The sequence below is a fragment of the Pan paniscus genome, chromosome 4 (assembly GCF_029289425.2).
Source record: "Pan paniscus chromosome 4, NHGRI_mPanPan1-v2.0_pri, whole genome shotgun sequence".
Classification (NCBI taxonomy): domain Eukaryota; kingdom Metazoa; phylum Chordata; class Mammalia; order Primates; family Hominidae; genus Pan; species Pan paniscus.
This window is the reverse complement of record NC_073253.2, coordinates 145483396-145505264: the sequence shown is the minus strand read 5'-3', so window position 1 is coordinate 145505264 and position 21869 is coordinate 145483396. Positions and strand designations below refer to the sequence as shown.

At 50.9% G+C, this 21869-nt stretch overlaps 1 protein-coding gene across 4 annotated transcripts in view; it reads left to right on the top strand.

Moving 5' to 3' along the window:
* The window catches only part of CAMK2A (calcium/calmodulin dependent protein kinase II alpha), a 70020-nt gene that overhangs the window by 13232 nt on the left and 34919 nt on the right, over positions 1-21869 (top strand). For all 4 annotated transcript variants that reach the window (XM_034960781.3, XM_034960779.3, XM_034960783.3 and 1 more), the window contains exons 2-6: positions 3498-3592; positions 11646-11705; positions 19079-19133; positions 19864-19929; positions 20050-20122. In XM_034960781.3, the coding sequence (XP_034816672.1) occupies positions 3498-3592; positions 11646-11705; positions 19079-19133; positions 19864-19929; positions 20050-20122 (349 nt within the window). The remainder of the gene's footprint in view (positions 1-3497; positions 3593-11645; positions 11706-19078; positions 19134-19863; positions 19930-20049; positions 20123-21869) is intronic.

The window sequence follows — 21869 nt, the reverse complement described above, 5'->3', positions numbered from 1 at the left end:
TTGCCCAGATGTGGCCACTTTAAGCTTCTTTCTCATAGGGCTTTTGAGAATCATGGCCCCCAGCTAGAGGGGGACTTAAAGGTCTTTGGGGTCCATCCCCATGCCTGGGTAGGGTGGGCACCTTTGAGAGACCAGTTGTCCCCCACCTTCCTTAGATGACTGTTCCTATTCCTAACACCCCATCTGAAAATGTCTTCTCCTGTCTCACTTCAGTTTCTCTCACTCTTGCTGAAATCCACCTCCTTCTCCTGCAAGTAACACTCATGGAGGCTCTATTGGCACTAGACGCTGGGTATTCAAGCACTGGGGGCAGAGAGAAGAAAGTGAAAGTCCTGGCCCTCAGGAACTCACTGTCAGGGTGGGAGAAATAAGCAGGTGGAGGAGCCACCACCAATCTAAGTTAGATGGGGATGTAGGGTTGTGATATGATGTAATAAGAAATCTAGAAATAAATAGTTGGTCATTGTCCCTGGTTCTTGGCACAGAGCTCCCCAAACCCTTGTAATTTTCTAAGTGATGGGGGTACTAACAGCATCTTTTGTTCTAATATTTGGTCTTAGAGCCCAGTTCCTGACTGAAAGCTCCCAACTGCCTTGGAATTTCCTGGGTGATGAGAACATCTTTTGTTCTAATGAGGCAGCTTTGGGTGGGTGCCTGTATGGGAGCTGGTCACAGAAAGACCAAACCGTGGCCAGAAGCTTGGAACTTTCAGCCCCTCTCCCCATTCTCAGGGAGGGGAGGGGGGCTGGGGATTGAGTTAATAATCAATCATGCCTAGTGATGAGGCCTCCATAAAGGTCTCTTAAGTTTGGAGCTGGGAGACCTTCTGGTTTGGTGAACACATCCACATACCCCGAAGGTGACACACCCCAACTACATGGGGACTAAAGTTCCTGTGTTCAAGATCCTTCCAGACCTTGCTCTGTGCCCCTCCTCATCTAGCTGTTCATCTGTACCCTTTATCATAACCTTTAATGTAAACACACACACACGCACAACTGGTAAATGTAAGTAAGCGTTTTCCTAGTTTTGTGAGCCATCATAGAAAATGATAAAAGGAGGGGGTTGTGGGATCCCCCAGTCACTAGCTGGGTGGACAGAATTGTGGGTAACCTGAGGACCCACTATTTGTGATTGGTATCTGAAGCAAGGGGAAAGTCTTGTAGGACTTAGCCCTTAACCTGTGGGGTCTGCACTAACTCTAGGTAGTTAGTTTCATAACTGAATTATAGGATACCCAACTGGTGTCCAAAGCATCAGTTGGTGTGAAAAAAAACCCCTTCATAGCTGGTGGCCAGAAGCGTGGGAATGATGGAAGAAAAGTGAATTTTTTCTAAGCAGGGGTGCTCTGGAAGCACGGAAGAGGGGCTGCATAGCAGGGGAGAGTCTCAGGGAGGGGACTGGGGTCTTGCTGCTTTCTTCCTGGTAGCATATGGACAGGCTGCACGCCCCAAGGAGGAGCCACAGCTGTGTGAGGCCCTCTGTGTGCCCATGAATTCTGGCCCTCTCTAGCTTTCCTACAAGGTTATATTTCTTGGTCTCTAGTCCGTATCCTGGCTCCTTCCTCCTCATCCTTCTGCACAGTTTCCCAGCCGCTCATTTCCTGCTGCCCAGACATGAAGCCAGTGATACCATGTTCAGGGCTGTGTGCAGAGCAGGCATCTGTGCTAGCCTGCAGGTTTCTTCGGTGCCTGCCAGCATCCTCCTCTGCCTTGTCAGCCTCATCTTTTTGTGGGCTCGGAGCTGCCCATAAGCTTGGGATGGGGCATCCAAGTTTGAAGGATGTGATGGGTGCAGCCATGTCAAAAACCTGGGCATGGCCCAGCATGCCAGGAAGTGGAAGGCTTACTTGGTGTGGAAGTCACATACCCAAGAATGCTAACATCTGAGTTCTAGATACAGCTCTGCCTGTTATGAACCATGTGACCTTGGGCAATCTACACTGAACTATACTGGAGCTCAAAGTCTTGAGGAATCATAACCTGCATTTTAACAAGGTGCCTGGGTGATTTCCATGGACATTTAGATTTGGGAAGCCTGCCCAGGAGACTCTCTTCTTGCCATTAGCATGGGGTTAGGGTGCCATAGTGGTGACCACGGTCAGTATCGGGCCCTTTAGGAGTCTCCTCTGTAGATGAAGGGGTTGGAGCACATGGCCTTTGTGGCAAAGAGTGCAAAATGGCATCTAGACTCCAGATCTAGCCCTTAGACAACTTTTGTTTGGCCGAATACCATCCTCAAGTTCTTTTGGAATAGGTGCCAATATTTAAAAATTGGGAAACTTCTCATCAATATCCAGACTTGTAGCTTTTCCTGAAAAATCAAATGAGGTAGGAAATGGGCCACATTCTACATGGTGACAATGTTTTTCCCCTGTGAGCCGGAAAGCTCACAGACCTTGCCCCAAGTTCTCTTATAATTACTAATAGTTTGAGGATAAAATCCCAAGAGCCTCTTAACACATGAAAAGATGCTCAGCTTCACTCTTAATGTGACAATTACAAATTAAATTACAGCAAATCGCCATTTTCCACCTGTCTCTTTAGCAGATATAAAAAAGTTTGATAATACACTGTGTTGACAAGGGCAAAGGAAACAGGCACCATTGCATTCTAGTGGGAAAGTGAGTTGGTACAATCTTTAATATGGACAATCTCTCATTATCCATTGAAATCAACAAACAACACCTACCCCTTGACCAGATAACATAAGTTCTGGAAATGTATCCCACACAGACACATGCATACATAGGAGATATAATTCTAATGCACACATACACGGCTAGTCATTGTAGCATTGTTTGTAATGGCTATAGATTGAAACTAATCTGAGTGCCCATCAGTAGGGGACTGGCTGAATAAAGGATCGGACAGCCATACAATTACATACTAAGTAACAAGGAACTCTTATGTTATGATATGGAAGGATGATCTCTAAAAATATATTATTCACTGAAAAAAGGAAGGTGGAGAACTCTATACAAAGTCCAGTCCATTAGTGTGTGGGACACCATCTGTGGAAAGAGACTCAAGGACATGGTAACAGTGGTAATCTCTGGGAAGGGGACCTCAGAGGCTGCAGTACAGGGGCGGGAGGGGGTCATTTTACTACCTATACCCTTATATCTTTTGAACTTTGAACCATGTCCACGTTTACCTACTCAAAGAATAAAAAACTAAAAACTTTCAGAGACCTGGATTCCACGGTTCTAACACTACATGATTCTAATGTTTTACAGCATGATGAGCCCGACTTTGATGACGTTGGCAGGCTCCTCTCACTTGAGGCCAAGCTTCTAATCTTCTGCTTCTGGATCCATCTTCTGGGTCTCTCTGGCCTTGCTCTGTCCCTGAGTTTGGTCAGAAGCCCCTGTGAGCTTGAGCAGCTCTGATGAAGGGCTTCCGTCTAGCGTGGGGCAGTGATGTGAACTCCAACATCTCCTAGGGACACAGCCCTCAGGCATTCCCTCACCCTCTCCACTTTCTCTGTCCTCCTAGGGGAGCCTTCTCGGTGGTGCGAAGGTGTGTGAAGGTGCTGGCCGGCCAGGAGTATGCTGCCAAGATCATCAACACAAAGAAGCTGTCAGCCAGAGGTAGGTGCCTGATCTCTACCCTGCCCACCCTCCAGGGCTCTCCTCTCTCCCCTTACCTGTACTGCTTGGTTTAGACCAGGACCCAGGGCTGAGCCCCTGGGTGATACTTATGGCAGGGGTGGGGGCTGCTCTTCCTGGGGTGTCATGAGAATAGACCTTCCCTTTTTCCTTCTTTTCCTTTTTTTCAAGGCTGGAGAGCACAGACTCACCCAGACAGGCCAAGCTCTGTGCCTCACGGGTGAGGGCTGAGACACCAGATGGGCCCTCCTTTCCCTACTCTCTTGCCACTTGCCATCACTTCTCCCCTCCAGACCTCTACCCTTGCCATTCCCTCTGCCTGAACGCCATCTCCTGGCTCCTTTCATGAATGGCTGTTTCTCAGCCTTCAGGTCTCAGCTGAAGGTCACATCCTTTGAGAGGTTTTCCTGACCCCTCAATCTGATGAGGCCTCCTCCATTTTCTGTCTCTCTCTCTCCTTTTTTTTTTTTTTTTTTTTTTTTGAGATGGAGTTTCACTCTTGTCACCCAGGCTGGAGTGCAATGGTGCGATATTGGCTCACTGCAACCTCTGCCTCCCGGGTTCAAGTGATTCTCCTGCCTCAGCCTCCCGAGTAGCTGGGATTACAAGCATCCACCACCATGCCCGGCTAATTTTTTCTCTTTGTATTTTTAGTAGCGATGGGGTTTCACCATGTTGGCCAGGCTGGTCTCGAACTCTTGACCTCAGATGATCTGTCTGCCTCGGCCTCCCAAAGTGCTGGGATTACACGTGTGAGCCATCACGCCCAACCTATTTTCTCTCTCTTATTACTATTCATTTCCTTTATGGCTTTCCCTGACCTAGACTCATCCTGTTTACTGATTAGGCCCCTTGTTTAATACCCACCTCCCTTTCTGGGCTGTAAACTTCAAGAGTATGGGCTACTCTGCACCCAGCACCTAGGACAGCACCTGGCACTCAGAGAGGGGCCAGTGAACTCCAAGTGTGCTTGGCTTCAGCCACGCCACTCTCGGGTCCTCCAGAGAGTTGGTCTGGGGTGTGATCTGGGTTTTGGAAAAGATGCCCAGATAACTCTAATTTGCAGATGAGTTTGAGAACCACTGCCTTAAGACCTTAGAAGTGGTCCTGGGCCAGCGACATCAGCATCCCTAGCAGCTTGTTAGAAAGGCAAAGCCTAGAGCCCCACTCCAGACTTGGAGAATCTGAATCTGCATTTTAACAAGACACCGGGGTGATCGTGGACGTTAAAATTTGGGAAGCCTGCCCAGGAGATGCGCTTCTTGCCATTACTCTGTGTTTGAGACAGTGATGGTGGTAACCATGGTCAGTGTGTTGGAAAGGGTTATCTTCAGAGAGGCCAGTCCCCACCCTGAATGAAATGGTGTATAAGCTTTCCTTGGGACCGCCTGGTGGTGGAGGGAATTCTGTTGGGTGAGGTGGGTGCAGGTATGGGCTGTACAATCCATGGTTTGTGCAGTGCGGGAGATGTTGTGTGAGGGGCTGGCAGAGTGTCCAGGTGTTTGACAGGCGCAGCTGTGTGGGGCCAGGGCCCAGCAGGTGCAGGTTCGTGGCGGTCCTCACAGTGGCTGGTACAGGAGGCTCATGCTGCTCCCCGCAGGCCTCCCAGCAGGCCTCATGTTGGACTGTGTGTTGCTGCCTTTCTTCTCTGGCTCAGTGTTGCTGGGAGCTCAGCACTTTCTTCCAGTTACCGACCTCCCCACAATGTCTTGCAGGTCAAAGAGGATCAGCAGAGGGGGTGGCTGGGGTTAGGGTGAGGGTCTCTGAAGGACCAGGAGCCCCACGTGGTATACAGTCAGTATGAAAAGTCCAAGCTTGTGGAAGGCTGGAAACTAGAGACAGGGTGGGCAGGAATGCCAGCAGAGGTGTTGCCTCATGGCCAGATGCCTGGATTGGCCTTGCCATTGCTGTGTGACTAGCAGCAGTCTGGTGTCCTCTCTGTGCATTGGGTGTTGAGTAACCAAGGGAGATGTCCCAATCCCTGAGATACAACAGGGACAGGGGGTGACGGGTTAAGGTTGCCCCAGTGGGAGAGAGGGTCAGGCACCAAGGTGGTCCCTGGATGCTGGGGATCTCGGGTTAGTTCACCACACTCTCGAGGCACATCCACACACACACTTGCACGTTGACTAAAAGAGACAGATGTGTATGGGAGGGTGGAAGGGCCATGGCTCCTGTTTTGGAAGGTGACTAAGCACTCCTGGGACAGTGCAGACCCTGGGCTATGCCAGACAGTCACTGTCCAAACCGCCTCTCTTTGGCAACTTGTTGAGTCCTTGACCTCTTGGAAGGAAGGTGGCCCGGCCTAGGTGAGTGTTGAGGGCGGGGGTGGGGAGGTTATCAGGGAACCTTCTGGAAAAGTCTGCCAACCGCCAGCCGCTTTTCTTCCCAGCGGGAGAGGAGGAGCAAAAGCTTCTTTTAGCAGGATTCTTTGTTTGCCGCTCATGGTGCCTCGGGGGCGGGGAGGGGGGGTTAATGCTGAATATTTGGCAACACACTCTAAGCATCTCCTGCTGGTGCTCCTGGGTGACTTCTGGCAGCACCCGGCAGGGGCTGTGCCCACCCTCCCGGGAGCTGTGGCTTTCTTTTGCCCACCCTGCCCAGCCTCTTCTAGCAAGCGATTCCCAAACCCACGATATATTTGTGTATGTATTTTTAATCTAGTCTTTTAAAAAATGTTCATAGTATAAACAATTCAAAGAAACCATGAAGAAATGAAGTGAAAAGTGAAAATTTTGCCTGTTCTAATCCCTGCCGAATACCTTTGGGAGCTTTTTAAAAAAGGCAGCTGCCTGAGTTCCACCCATGAGGGTTGGATTCAGTAGGTGGGGCCCAAGCCCCTGCATTAAAAAAATCCTATCATCAGTAACAGTAGCTATTAACACCAACCTAATACAATAATACAGGCTCAGTGCTAACCCCCATCAGGTGCTGTATAGCCTCCTAGCTCATCCTCCCCACAGCACACACAGAGGTAGAATTCTAAGGGCGCGTTGGGCACATGCATGAGGCTGGTGCAGCCAGAGGTGACTGGCCTGGGCACTGTGACCTCCACAGGCCCCACTCTCCAGCTCGAGCATGAGGGGGTCACTTCCTCGGCTCCCCAGTGACAAGTCTCGGGGCACCAGGTGGGGAGCATGACGAGTTCATCCAGCCTGCACTAGAGTGTCATTCAGTTCCCTGCAAGGAAGCCTCTGAGGGGACGGCAAGACATGTGCTTCCCATCTCTCCTGTTCTCCTCCCCACCCCTTGCCTGGCACTCTTGCTCCCAGGATCAGGCTGTCCTATGCAGGGAGCAGGTACTTCCTGTTCCCAGACTTCAGGTCTCTTTTCCCTCCTGGCTTGTGTGTCTCCTGCTGGAATCTCGGGCCGCCTGCCTGCTGGAGTCCACTAATTATTAGAATGGGGCTGGGTTTGGTGGCTCACGTCTTTAATCCCAGCACTTTGGGAGGCCAAGTTGGGAGGATCACTTGAGGCCAGGGGTTCAAGACTAGCCTGGGCAACATGGTCAGACCCCCGTCCCTATTAAAAATATAAAAAATTAGCCGGGCGTAGTGGCGGGTGCCTGTAGTCCCAGCTACTCAAGAGGGAGACTGAGGAGGGAGAATCACTGAGCCCAGGGGAGTCCACTCCCTTCTGGAGGTAGAGTCCTGCCCATTTGTGTGATTGAAGGTCTTCCAGGCCTGCCCTGTCCTGTCCCACCCTGCTGGGACTGTCTGGCCCCAGGGACCTCACCCCAGAATGTCCATCCACCTCTGCCTGCTGAGCTCTGCTGAGCCTTGCCATGCTCTTAGCCCCCACACCCTGGAGGTGACCCAACCATCTGGGGAGGAAGCAAAAAGGTTCCCAAGATATCATCATGGGCATTGGGGAAAGCTCCCCCAGGTCCCCAGGCAGGAGGCTGAAGACTTCTAGGTTCCCTCAGATCTCTCACCATCATGGGACTCTGCTGAGCCAATGGATCTATTCATCAGTTAATTAATTATTAGAATGGGGCTGGGTTTGGTGGCTCATGTCTTTAATCCCAGCACTTTGGGAGGCGGAGGTGGGAGGATCACTTGAGGCCAGGAGTTCAAGACCAGCCTGAGCAACATGGTGAGACCCCCATCTCTATTAAAAATATAAAAAATTAGCCGGGCATGGTGGCGGGTGCCTGTAGTCCCAGCTACTCAAGAGGGAGGCAGAGAAGGGAGAATCACCTGAGCCCAGGAAGTAGAGGCTGCAGTGAGCCGTGATCCTGCCACTGTGCTCCAACCTGGACAATGAGAGTGAGACCCTGTCTCAAAAAAAATTATTAGAATGGGAAGCAATATAGTATAGTAGCTATGTACATGGATTGAAATCTCAGCCCTGCCACTTGTTTGCTATGGGATCTTGGACAAGCTGCCTAGCAGCTCTACGCCACGCCCTGGGAACGTGGCAGTGACCAACAGAAAAGGTCTTACTCTCATTGTGCCCGTTTTCTGGGGAGTGAGACTGAAAAGAACATTAAACACATATGTCAGCTGGGTAGCTTCAGGTAGTGACAAGTGTTAACCAAGAAAATAAGACAGGGTATGGGGACGTGATGTGGCAGGAGGGACATGCTTAGAAAAGGCAGCCAGGGAATCTCTCTAAGGAGGTGACATTGTGCCGGGGCCTGCCTGAGGAGAAGACCCAGGGAAGAGCTTTCCAGGCAGAAGGCACAGCAGGTACAGAGGCCCTGAGGTGGGAAGGAGCTTGGTGTGTCAGGGCAGAGAGGAGGCCAGTGTGGCTGGAGCTTCCTGGCTGGAAGGTGAGGCCGGACCCAGTGAGGAGTTTGGATTGTGCTCTAAGTATATTGGGAAGCTGTTGGAGAGTTGGAAGCCAAGGAGGGACAGGGTTTAATTGATGTTTTAAAAAGAGCTCCTTGGCGGGTCCGGGCGCGGTAATCCCAGCACTTTGGGAGGGCAAGGCGGGCGGATCACAAGGTCAGGAGTTCGAGACCAGCCTGACCAGGCCAGCAGGGTAAAACCCCGTCTCTACTAAAGATACAAAATATTAGCCTGGCATGGTGGCATGTGCCTGTAGTCCCAGCTACTCGGGAGGCTGAGGCAGGAGAATTGCTTGAACCTGGCAGGCAGAGGTTGCAGTGAGCCAAGATCGAGTCACTGCACTCCAGTCTGGCCGACACAGCGAGACTCTGTCTCAAAAAAAAAAAGCTCCTTGGCTGTGGGGAGGAGTTGGGGGAAGATGCAGGGGTAGAGGCCTCAGAGCTCTGAGTTTTCAGAGTGATTTTGGTGAGTGATTTTGATAAAGGGACTCTTCCTTTGTCAACAGGCCTCAGTTTCTCCATCTATATAACAGAACACGGCCTCGGAGGTCAAAAGAAACATGGTGCCTACATGTCTTAAGGTTCTCTGTATATTGGAAAATGAAAACACTGCAAACAGAGTTACCAGAAATATTGTGTAATGTATATGTTTACACTCAGTAGGATGAATGCTTTCAACAGTGACAATGCAGGTTAATTGTACCATGCATAAAATGATGATAAGATTTATACAATTAGTTCCTAGCATTTCCAGCAATAAGGTCTGGTAACCAGATACAAGTTTACAGTTGCATGGCCAGCGTTTTCTTCTTTCAATCCTGTCAATATTCTCTGCTCCTGGGTAACCTCACAGGGAGAAAACAGCAACATTCTGGATTTGGGGCTTCCGCTTCCTGAATGTATAGCCTAAGCCAGAAGCCTCCTTCCCACTCTGACAGGCCTGACCTTGACCTGCCTGAGTTCTGGTTCTGCTGGAGGTGGGATGAGGGGTAGGGCATGGGACGTGGGGTAGGGCATGGGACGTGGAGCAGGGGGAGGGCCCTGCCTGGTCAGCTCTGGATGGGCATCCCCTCCTCTGCCCAGAAGTCAGCCTCCCCTACCCTGGAGGATATGAAAGGAGCCCACGGAGGAAGGAGGAATCAAGGGATGCCCCCCAACTTGGCCCCACCTCCTTATCCCTAGCTTGCAGCCGGTTTTCAGCTGGGGAGTTGAGCCATGGAAACCGAATTGGATGTAATTGCTTTGCTGGTGGAAAAGCCACCTTTCAGTATTGATTTTGGCTTCTGCAGCCCTTGGAGGACAGCCAGTGATTGCTCTAGTGAAGGGGGCAGGGGAAAGGGGAGCTGGATTCCTGGGAATAAGGGCTGGAACTTTCTTCATTCTCACCACCCCCCCACACGCATACCTGCCTACTCTGAGAGGGCCATTCAGGGCCAGGGTTCTAGTGTTGGCTTGGCGTCTGAGTGTTGGCATGAGTTTCCTTCTGTGGGTCTTAATTTTTCTATTTGGGAATTGGGGGCAAGTGGAGGTAGTGGTTATGAGCTGGGGCACAGAGAACAGTATAGCCCAGGATTGAAAGCCCAGCTCTGGAGTCTAACTGTCTGGGTAAAAATCATAGCTCCACTGCTCACTGCGGGATTGACTTTGGGCAGGTACTTAACCTCTCTGAAGCTCTGTCTCCTCTTCTGGAAAGCCAGAAAAATGATAGTAACCCCCTCAAAGGATTGTAGTGAGGGCTTGAAAGGCATATAAAGTCCTCTGCACAGTGCTTGGCACAGAGTTTTTAAAAAGAGATTTCTTTTTATGGTTTTGTTTGTTAAATTAAGGCGTTAACTACCAAATTGTGAAAAAAGCACCAAAAAGGAAAATGGGAAATGCATTTTCAGTTCCAGCTCTGCCACCACGGAGGCTTCAGCTTGTTCAGGCTGCAGTTTCCTTATCTATAAAATGGGGAGAGTGGTGGTCCCAGCCCAGGATTGTTTGGGGGCACAGAGTAGGATCATGTGTCCCACTGTTCCCAGCAGCTGGAGAATCAGAAGCCACAGTGGCAGATCCCGAACAAGGCCTCTCTCCCGAGTGTGTGGGGAGCCCCAGGAGACTTGCACAGCAGTCCAGAAGGCAGGAGGGAGAGCTCTGGGTGGGCCCCTGCAGATTCTTTGGGGCTCTCTGTGTCCCTGGTCCCAGAGTCTCCTGAAAGGGAGGTGGCTTCTGGGAATCAACACAGCCCTCTGGAAGAATAGCCACTCCCTTAGAAAGGCACATTCATTCAATCATTTATTCTTTCATTTAGTTATTTCTTTTTTCTTTCTTTTTTTTTTTTTTTTGAGATGAAGTCTCTCTCTGTCGCCTAGGCTGGAGTGCAGTGGCGTGATCTCAGCTCACTCCAACCTCCATCTTCAAGCAATTCTCCTGCCTCAGCCTCCTGAGCAGCTGAGATTACAGGCGCCTGCCACCACGCCCGGCTAATTTTTGTATTTTTAGTAGAGATGGGGTTTCACCATGTTGTCCAGGCTGGTCTCTAACTCCTGAGCTCAAGTGATCCACTTGCCTCGGCCTCTCAATGTGTTGGGATTATAGGCATGAGCCACCGCGCCCAGCTTCATTCAGTTATTTCTTGAGCACCTAGTATGTGCCAGGTGTTTGGGTAGATGTCAGGGGTACAACACAGACGAAGTCCCTGCCCTCAAGGAACTAGAGATCCATGAGACTGAGTGGGTCATGCTGTTCGGGGGCTCTGAAAGCACAGAGGATGGGCCCCTGCCTGCCGCCAGCGGCCTGAGACTAAGGATTGGTAGGAGTGAGTGATGGCCAGTGAACGGCAGGTGGGAGGTAGAGTAAGTGTTTCAAGCTGAGAGAACCGCATGTGCAATTCTCTCCTGAAGTGAGAGGGCCCAGCGGGGTCTGCTTGTAGAGGTGAAGTCGGCCATTTAGTCTGGCTAGAGTATAGGGCCTGAGGAACAGGCCTGGAGGAGTCTCGGAGAAGCCTCACATTTAAGAATCATGGAAACGGAGGCCAGAGAGGGCAAGGGATGTGTTTGAGTCACTGCAACCCAGGCCTCTTCCTCTTTCCACTGCACCCCATGGTCTTCCTGGAGAACTCAGAGGCCCTGGCCAGAAGGTGAGCTTTCCCAGCCCCCAGGGGCTGCCCTGGGAGGTGGAGATAATACGAGGCTTTGAGAAGGGGGAGATGGAGGGTGATGGTTCCTTCCTCACCGGGGACTCACCTCAGCCTCTGTGTTTCAGACCATCAGAAGCTGGAGCGTGAAGCCCGCATCTGCCGCCTGCTGAAGCACCCCAACATCGGTGAGCCTTGTGGGATGAGAGGGGCGCAGGGGAGCCAGGCCCTGCTCCCCTGCCCACCCTGGCACGTGGGTGTTTGCGGGTTGGGTGGAGAGCAGCTGCTCTCTTCTCTGGGGATGGAGGCAGCAGAGATGGGAAAGGGGGCGTCTTTAATGGTTTCCACATTCCTCAGAGCCAGCTTGTTTCGGGGGAAGGTGAAGAAAGGCCCTTCCTCCCATCCCACACTGCCGGCAGCCTCCTTCGGAAAAGCTGTTTCAGGAAAACTTCTAAAGCTCTGGGAGAGATGAAAATAGGCCAGGGGGATACGCTTGGCCTTGACCGCTGTGGCCCGTTCCCCATACCCACACCCATGCTGATTCAGCCTGGCACCGTGGCCCTGCCCTCCTCCCTCGACCTGGCACCTGCCTGCCTACAGGGTCAAGCTCCAACTCAGGCCCTGGCCCACAGGCCGGGCACAGGCTGCATAGAGAGGCTGGGCCATGGCAGGCTGGGACAGAGCCAGGGCAGCAGAACCCATGGGGATGGGCTCTGAAACAACACCTCGCTGCCTGGCCCCCCTTCTTCAGCCCTTGTGCAATTGGGGGGCTGATCCCTGCCTATCAGGGTGCTGAGTCATGAGGGCAGGAAGTGTGGCTTTGAGGGCTAATTCTGTCAGGGAATTGCTGTGGGACCTTGGGCAGGAGCACTGCCCTCTCTGAATCACTTCCCCCCATCCTCTGAGGGAAGGTCTGTCTGAACCAGCATCTTGGGCACCTTGTGAAAAGGTAGACTTGGATTCACTGGGCCTGGGATGGGGCCAGGATTTTGCAGTTCTAACACGCTCTGAGGAGATGCCAAGCCTGCTGACTCATAGACCTCACTGAGGAGCAGGGCCTAGGTGATGGCTAAGGACTCTTCCAACTCTGACAGCCACCACGCCTTCTCACAAGGCAGGGAAGCCTCTCTCCGTGCCCAGGGCCCCAAGGGTTAACTCTCCTGCCAGAGAGAAGCATCTCCATCTGCTATTTATACCCAGAAGGCACCTCCCCTTCCCTGCACAAACAGCAGCCAGAGGCTCCGGGACCAGCATCAGAGAGACATCCCTGGGTTGGCAGGGAGCAGCCCTGGTTGAACCCTGGTCCCTGACCTACTAATGTCCTCACCATGTGGCCTTCAGCAGCCCCTGCCCATTCTGGGCCCCCAACCCCCCAGCTGTGTGATGGAGGGGGTTGAGAGTGATCTCTGACTGTAAGATCTTATGGTCCTTACAGAGGCTACCTCCAGTGGAAGGAGGGGAGTGTGTGTTAAGTGTGTGAGAGTGTGTGGAGTGTGTGAGTGAATATGTGTGTGAATGTGAGTGTGAGTGCGAATGTGTGCGTGTGAGTGTATGTGTATGCATGTGTGTGTGTGTATGTGACAGTGTTGGAGTGTGTGTGAATGTGTGTCTGTGTAAGTGTGTGTGTGATTGTGTGTATGTGAGTGTGTGAGTGTATGTGAGAGTGTGTGGAGTGTGTGAATGCACGTGTGTGAGTGTGTGAATGTGTGTGTGTGAATGTGTGTATGTGAGTCTGTGTGTGTGTGTGTGAATGTCTGTGTGAGTGCATGTATGTGAGTGTGTGTGAATGTGTGAATGTGTGTGTGTGTTGCTGCACAACTGCAGCTATCTCAGGTCAACACTGCCTCCTCATGTTCACACCTCCCTCTCCCTCTCATTCCCAGCTATAAAATGGGGAGCAGTAGATTATGGCTTTGGAGCTGACAGACTACAGCTCAAATCCTGAGTTTGCTGCTTCATTGCTGTGTGACCCTGGACATGTTGCTCCACCACTTTGAAGCTCAGTTTTATCTGCAAAATGGAAATGATACCTAGCTCATAGGATTGTGATGATTAAATAGACCACAGCACAATGACAGTCATTATCATTAAGCTGCCCCCCTTTTCCCCAATCAACACCTTCCCTCAGAACAACCTTGCCTGAAGACATCCTCTTGCCTAAAGCTCCATATGATTGTCATTCCTTGGGGCCATCAGGATTTTTAGTCGTCACTGGAGGCACTATATTATATATAACATGGTGGTTAGGAGAATGGGGTTTGCAGTCAGACACCCGGTTTCAATCTCAGCTCTGCCGTTAACTAAGTGTTTGAGCTTGGGCAGACTGTGAACCTCTTAGCCTCAGTATCCTCCTCTATGAAGTGGGGATAATCACAGCACCCACCTTCTAGGACTGTTGGGAGGGTAAAATGAGATAGCGTTAAGTAAAGCACTTGGCACAAAGCCTAGCGTGTGGTAAAAGCTCAGAAATGGTAGCTATCATCATCATCATCATTGAGTCATTTACTCCTTCCTTCATTCACCTGATGTCAGGTGCATCGTAGACCCACCCCATGCCAAGGTCTCTGCTAGGCACTGAGAATATGCAGGAGAAGTGAGGATGGGGAATGGGAGTGGGGGTGGTGGCGATACGCAGGTGGGACTGGAAAGCAGAGCTGAGCATCCAGCACAGGAAGACCCCAGAGGAGCTTTGAGCTGCTGTCAGGGCTGGAAGGTTCCTTGGAAGGTGCACTTTCCTGATCCTCCAAGCATCTTCCTTCAAAATTGTAATCTTCCCAAAGACATGCAAAGAGGTACAGATGTGGGCTCAAAACCCGAAAGGTGAGCTTGTGCCTAAAGACACTGGACTGAGTCCTGTTCAGCCTGCTTGGCCAATCTAGACAAGGTTACTACTGGTCGCTGCTTCTGTGTGGCCACTGCCCTGGTCCCCAGGGGACCAGGTCAGTGAGGTCCCAGGTCCCCAGGGGACCAGGTCAGTGAGGTCCCAGGTCAGTCCAGTCCCCAGGGGACCAGGTCAGTGAGGCTCAGCACAGGTCAGTCCAACTGTGTTGTGCACAAAGCATTTACCTCCCAGATCCTTCTTGGGAGAGGTCGGTAACCTGCTGTCTGTACCATCACCACCTGCAGATGAGGGAGATGCCAGAAGGCCACCCCAAGGCACAGGGGACTTGCACTGTGCTAGGGACAACCTGAAAGTTTAGTAGGTGATTTGTGGTGGGGAAGGGAAGTATGGTAGGTCAGTGATGAAGATGACAATATTTCCATTTATCGAACTCTTCCTAGTGCCAGGTGCTGTGCTAAGTGGTTTACAGGAATCATCACATTAATGACTATAGCAGTCCAATGGTATTAGCATTACTGTTTGGAAGGGAGGCTCAGAGAGGTTAAGTCATTTGCCCATAGCTACATAGCTTGTAAGAAGTGGATCTGGGAGACGAACTCCGCAAGTCTGACTCCAGAGCCCTTGTTCCCAGTCCTTCTATTTAGCTTTCCAAGTGGATATCACATATGTGGTGTCAGGGGGACATGCAAATAAGGGAACAAGTACTGTCCTTTAACCTCCAAGAAAAAAATGCACTGTTGGAAGATCACAGGCATGCCAGAAGTGCATGAATCAAGCTACATAAATAAAAAGCTAGGTTACAGATTTGTTTGTTCTATGACAATATTTTAAACAGTCAAAAGTGACAGAATGACTCAATGGGCACAGACATGCCAGTCACTGCACCAGGAGACAGGACCATGATGATAGCCTATGGCCCTTGAATCTTGGGCTCCGGCTGAGTCGTTCCTCAGGCAGCCTCCACTGATGGAAGGGGAGGCTTTGTGTGTGAAAACGGCCCTGAAACAGGAAATCCTGTCTCCTGGGCTCTAAGGTGTGACTCGACCTCAGGGACTGAAGCCAACTCTAGTACCATCACGTGTGTGGTGCACTGCAAAAGTAGGGGCTGAATTCCAACCCATGTGCCCCTTGCCCAGCTGCTCAGAGGGGTAGCCTCTTACCATCAACACAAAGTCACCATCTGACTGAGAGTCAGCTCTGGAGAAAACCTCCCTCAATTCTGTCCATTTCCCTGAGACCTGAGGACATTCTCTAAAGGGGCTGAGGCCCTGGGTCAGAGGGTAGATCTGGGACTTCAGTCTTCTTGGGGCTCCTTCCAAAGCCTGTTGCCATGGTTCTAAAAGCCCTTTCTGAGATGATTCTAGCTGCAGCTTGGCTTCTCAGAGCTTCTTACACTCAGGAAAGGGAGGTTAGAGACGATGGCCCACCAGAAAGAATAGGAGAGGGTTCACTCCCCAGAGACCATGTGGAGGAAGGCAGGGAGAGGGAAGAGTCTTTTGCAAAACTTTACCTTGATACACTAACAATACAAGTTTATTGCAGATAAATGAGAAGACAAATTCTTTTTAAAGTATCTTCTAAAACCTCACCTCTAGAATTAACATTTAATGATACGTGCTACCATATAATATATGATATATGTGCCTTCTCAAGGACTGTATACTTACATATATCATCTCAGGTCAGGTTCCCTGGAAGCAGAGCCTGAGTCAGGGATTCAGGTGCTGTTAGCATCCCACACTCCAGCACGTGGGGTTTGGATGCACCAACTTACCAAAGGGCTTCTGGGCAGGGCCCAGGTATAGAATTGCCAGATTCTACACACCAAAAATACAGTTAAATACACATTTACACTTTTTTTTTTTTTTTTTTTTTTGGGACAGAGTCTCACCCTGTCACCCAGGCTGGAGTGCAGTAGCATGATCTCGACTCATTGCAAGCTCTGCCTCCCGGGTTCACGCCATTCTCCTGCCTCAGCCTCCCGAGTAGCTGGGACTACAGGTGCCCACCACCACGCCTGGCTAATTTCGTTTTGTATTTTTAGTAGAGATGGAGTTTCACTGTGTTAGCCAGGATGGTCTCGATCTCCTGACCTCGTGTTCCACCCGCCTCAGCCTCCCAAAGTGCTGGGATTACAGTTGTGAGCCACTGTGCCTGGCCAATACACATTTACACTTTAAAAATTAAGCCTGCATTTACTTTGAAATGTACTAAAAATTAAATAAACCAATGGACAGAGGAATGGATAGAAACGTAATAGTGCAAGTATAGGAAAACATTAATGATAGAACCTAGGTAGTGGATATCTGGGTGTTCACTTAACTGTATCTTTGAATTTTTTTTATTTTTTATTTTTTTATTTTTTGAGATGATGCCTTGCTCTGTTGCCCAGGCTGGAGTGCAGTAGCGTGATCTCGGCTTATTGCAACCTCCGTCTCCTGGGTTCAAGCGATTCTCCTGCCTCAGCCTCCCGAGCAGCTGGGACTCCAGGCGTCTGCCACCACACCCAGCTAATTTTTGTATTTTTAATAGAGACGGTGCTTTGCCATATTGGCCAGGCTGGTCTCAAACTCCTGACCTCAGGTGATCTGCCCACCTCGGCCTCCCAAAGTGCTGGGATTACAGGCATGAGCCACCGTGCCCGGCCTGAATTTTTTATAAAAAAATGTTGAAAGGAATTAAAGCAGAATTACATGTGCCTTTAAGATTTTGCTTTAGAATATATTTAAAGCATCTTTTAGTTATTATTTATAAATATATGTCATCATTAAAGAATGTTTTAAAATTTCATTTTGTTATTATTATGATTATTTTGAGACATTCTCACTCTATTATCTAGGCTGGAATGCAGTGGGGCAATCTTGGCTCACTGCACCCTCTGCCTCCTGGGCTCAAACAACCCTCCCACCTTAGCTTCCCAAATAGCTGGGACAACAAATGCCTGTGCCACCATGCCCAACTAATTTTTGTATTGTTTGTAGAGATGGGGTTTCATCATGTTGCCCAGGTTGGTCTTGAACTGCTGAGCTCAAGTGATCCACCCACCTCAGCCTCCCATAGTGCTGGGATTACAGGGTGAGCCACTGCACCTGGCCTAAATTTTTATTTTATTTTATTTAATCTTATTTTATTTTAGTTTTTATTTTTTTGAGATGGAGTCTTGCTTTGTCGCTCAGGCTGTAGTGCAGTGGCACGATCTCGGCTCACTGCAAACTCCACCTCCTGGGCTCAAGCAATTATCCTGCCTCAGCCTCTGGAGTAGCTGGGATTATAAGCGTGCGCCACCACACCCAGCTAATTTTTGTATTTTTAGTAGAGATGGGGTTTCGCCATGTTGGCCAGCCTGGTCTCAAACTCCTGACCTCAGGCAATCCACCTGCTTCGGCCGCCCAAAGTGCTGGGATTACAAGCGTGAGCCACCGCTCCCAGCCTAAATTTTCATTTTAATCTGTGTCCCTTCCCTCTCCATCTCTGGTGCCCATCCACCTCTCCCTACTGGCACCAGCTCTGGGGTATCTGATGCCTGCCTCTCTCCAAATTTTATGTGCAAATACAACAGCCATAAACAATTCAGGGGACTCAATATTGAGTCAGAAATATATGCACATGGCAAACATTCAGATGGCACTAGGATTCATAGTGAAAAGTGAGTCTCCTCTCATGACCCAACTCCCCCAAGTCCCCTCCCCAGAGGCACCCCAGTGCCTGCTTCTCTGTATTCTTCCAGAGAGACTTATGCCATATATAAACTTAAATACATCCTTTAAAAAAGTACTACGCATACTGTTTTGCACTTGGCTTTTTCACCAAGCAACATAATTTGGAGATGACTCTGAACCAGTAGATACATAACTGCCGCATTATTTTAGCAGCTGTGCCATTTTCCATTGTGCGGATGAATCGTCATTCACTGAGCCAGCACGCCCCTGCATGGACATTTTTAGGCTGTGGTGCGGGGAAGGATGTGAGCCCTGTCCTGTGAGAACTTGCTCTTGACTGACAGGATGTGGTCCCAGAGTCAGCCCCAGGACTCAGGCCCTTCCTTCTAATAGCTCAGGGGTGCATGCTGGGAGCCCTGGGCTCCTGGGAGCTTTGCCTCTGTTCTGGGTAAATGGGGTGTGAAGAGATGACAGCTCCTCAGCATGCCAGAACGCAGGGACCCTTTCACTCCTGCCTCTGGCCTCCATGCTCCATTATCTCCTCAGACTTGGGAGCAGAGCAGGATATTAGCTCAGGCAGCACTGAGTGAGCACCAACTGCATGCCTCCTGGAACTCTCATAACAAGCCTGCAAGCCCAGGAGTTTCATTCTCATTGTCCAGGCAAGGAAAGAGAGGCTCAGAAAGGCCTAGCAACTTGCCAGAAGTCACACGGCTAGTAAGTGGCAGAGATTGGAGCCACAGGCTTTCCATGACTTGGGCCTGCCCAGCAACCAAACAGGGTTTCGGAGAGGGGAGGGCGCTAAACTCTGACCTAAACAGGCATCTTTCGTGTTGAAGCCCAGCCCTCTTTCAGTAATGCCTGAGGTCTATTCAGACTCAATGCAGTGAGCCCTTGTTCACCGGCGCTTGTCAAAGCACCTGGCACCTGGTGTGTACTCAGTGACTGTCTGGGAGCGGGGGGGGGGGGGGTGTTGGATATACACGGGAGGGGAGAGAGGGAGGGCGGGCCTGTGCAGCAGTGTGTCCCACTGTAACCAACTGCCTTGCCCCGCCCACAGTCCGACTACATGACAGCATCTCAGAGGAGGGACACCACTACCTGATCTTCGACCTGTGAGTTTGGCCCCGCCCTGGGATGTGCCAACGGTGTTGGGGCTGCTTAACCAGTGATGGCCTCACTGGACCTCTTGGGCTGAATTTCCTCTTGTGGTCCAGAGTTTCCCCAAATGTGGTGGGCCTGCCACCCAAGCAGTGCAAGCTGACTTTCCTAAAACACCAACAAACACTTTTAGCTTTCATCCTATATTTATTTTTGCTTCTCTTCTATTTGTGGCCAGTGATGCTGGTTTTCCATTTTCAGTGGCAATATAAAGTTTCCTTCTGGAATATGTTTAATTTTTTTTTGAAGAGTGTTGATTCAAAGAGAAGCAATAATGAAATGATAGGCCACAGTAGTTCCTGGTATGGCAATGAAAATCAGTGATGGGGCCAGTCTTATCGATAAAAATAGCCCTTGAGATATTGATCATGGGGGAGGCCATAGGCTTCCTAATGAGCCTAGTGATGTGCTCTGACTGTCCCTAACCTCCAGACTCCAGCCTGGGTTAGGTGGGGAAGAAGGGCTGGGGATGGAGGAGGAGAGGGGACTGGAGTCAATGGAAGGGTGCTCTGGAAGACAGGAAGGGCATTGCAGCAGGGGACACCCCCATGACCCTGGGGCCCCTCCTTTTGTGGCTGAGGTCCTGAGGTCCCTGGGCCCCATCCTTAGCTTCCTGGAGACTCCTCCAGATGAGGCAGCACCTGTTGCCTCTATCAGAGGGTGATTCCATGCCTGTCTCCCCAGGGTCACTGGTGGGGAACTGTTTGAAGATATCGTGGCCCGGGAGTATTACAGTGAGGCGGATGCCAGGTGAGTGTCAGGTGCTGCCTGGCAATGGCACCTGGGGACAGGGCACTCTTGCCTGCTGTCAGCTTCCCAGGGGAGGCCTGTGCTCACACCACCATGACCCCTTCCTCTCTCTCTCCCTAGTCACTGTATCCAGCAGATCCTGGAGGCTGTGCTGCACTGCCACCAGATGGGGGTGGTGCACCGGGACCTGAAGGTGAGCAACCCACCGTGGGTGTGGCTCACCCCGGGAGCCCCTCTCTCCTCTGCACGTCCCTACTCCTGCAGAGCTGGACATGATCAGAATCGCTTTAATTTCTCTGTGTTAGGCTGGAAGGTGGGGTGGGTGAGATTATTTTCCCCACTGTTCAGATGAGGAAACTGAGCTCAGGAAGGTAGAGCGTCTGTGTTTGGGCCCCTGCTCTTCCAACTCCCAGCCCATATGCTTTGTGCCAGGACGGGTGAGCTGCAGTTATACTGTCATGACTGGCTACAGTGGGTGGGGAAGAAGGCAGGCTGGGTCCAAATCTCAACCAGGCCACTTTCCAGCCATGCAGCCTTTAGTAGCATGACCTTCCTGAGCCTCAGATTCTTCACAATGGGGGTTGCCATAGCAACCTCTGCAAAGGGTTGGTGAGGATATGAAATGAGATAGCACGGGACCTGGTATACAGATGCATTCTTAGTCTTGTTCCTGCATCTCTGGCAGGCCAGGGGAGAAGAAAAACCAGACTCTAGGCCCGTGCAGTTCTCCTTCCTTTTACCTGAAGGAGATTGCAGAGTCTAGGACTGGCACCAGCTGCACAGCCTTGCTCCTTCAGCAGGGACTTCATGGATCTCCGCTGCTGATCCTCATGGTATCAGTGGCTGGTAGTTCATATTGTCTCCATTTTGCAGAGCAGGAAACTAAGGCCTAAGAGTTCAAGCAATTTGCCCAAGAACATGCAGTTCAATTGTCCTTAGCTAGGGCGGGGGAATTCTGGCCTTCTAACCCCAGATCCTGTGACCTTGGGAGTCTGGTGCCAAAAGGTCACTCTATCCAGCTCCTGCTTCCTCAGCAGCCCCTTCTAGGGTGACCCTGCCAGATGTCCATCAAACCTCTGCTTTTTGTTCTTCAGTGACAGCAAACTCACTTCCCATGGGGTAGCCCCTTGCACCACTGGGGAACACTCTTCCCTGCTGGAGGGGCTTTGCCCTGAACCTCAGTTCTGCCATTTGGAACCACACAGAGACCAAACCTCCAGCTTGAAGAGCCCTAGAGGGACTCCAGCAGCTTTGTTGTAGCTGCTAAGTCCCCTGCAGGATGTACCCACCCCTGCCACGGTCCTCCCGGAGTGTGATTTTCAGGCCAGCCTCATCCTGGGCACCTTCCCTGGGCATGCTTCCACTGGTCTGGGTCCCTCTTTGGGGCACAATGCTCTGAAGAGAGACCCTGCCCCTCTCTGACTGTCCTGGGCAGACATGGCTTCTCTCCTGAGCCCTAGGCAAGCTCCCTGTGGCTCAGTCTAGATGAGACGAGTGTGCACTCCAAGAGGGTCTCCAGCCAGACTGCAGGGCAGCTCTCCCAGAGGGCCTGTTCCCATTATAGCTGCAGCCCCTGCACTGGAGGAGGAAGGAGGAGAGGCAGCCCAAATTTAGGCCACTCTGGATACAATAATTAGTGACACATTCATCAAATCAGGGCAGGACGGTTACCGAGACCCAGGACATGTTAGGAACATTGTCCCCAGAGGACAAAGGAGGCCTTTGAGCCAGGCGGAGGGAGCTATATTTGTTTGGGTCCAGCCTAGCTTTAGACAGTGAAAGGTCAGAGGTGGGACCCTTCAGAAGTCCCACTGGGAAGGGAATCAGAGGAGGACTCAAAACCAACAGTCTTCAGAGACTCTGAGCCCCTCCCCAAGCCGAAAATAGAAGTACTAACATTTACCAAGCACTTACTGTAGGCCACAGCGAAGTGCTTACAC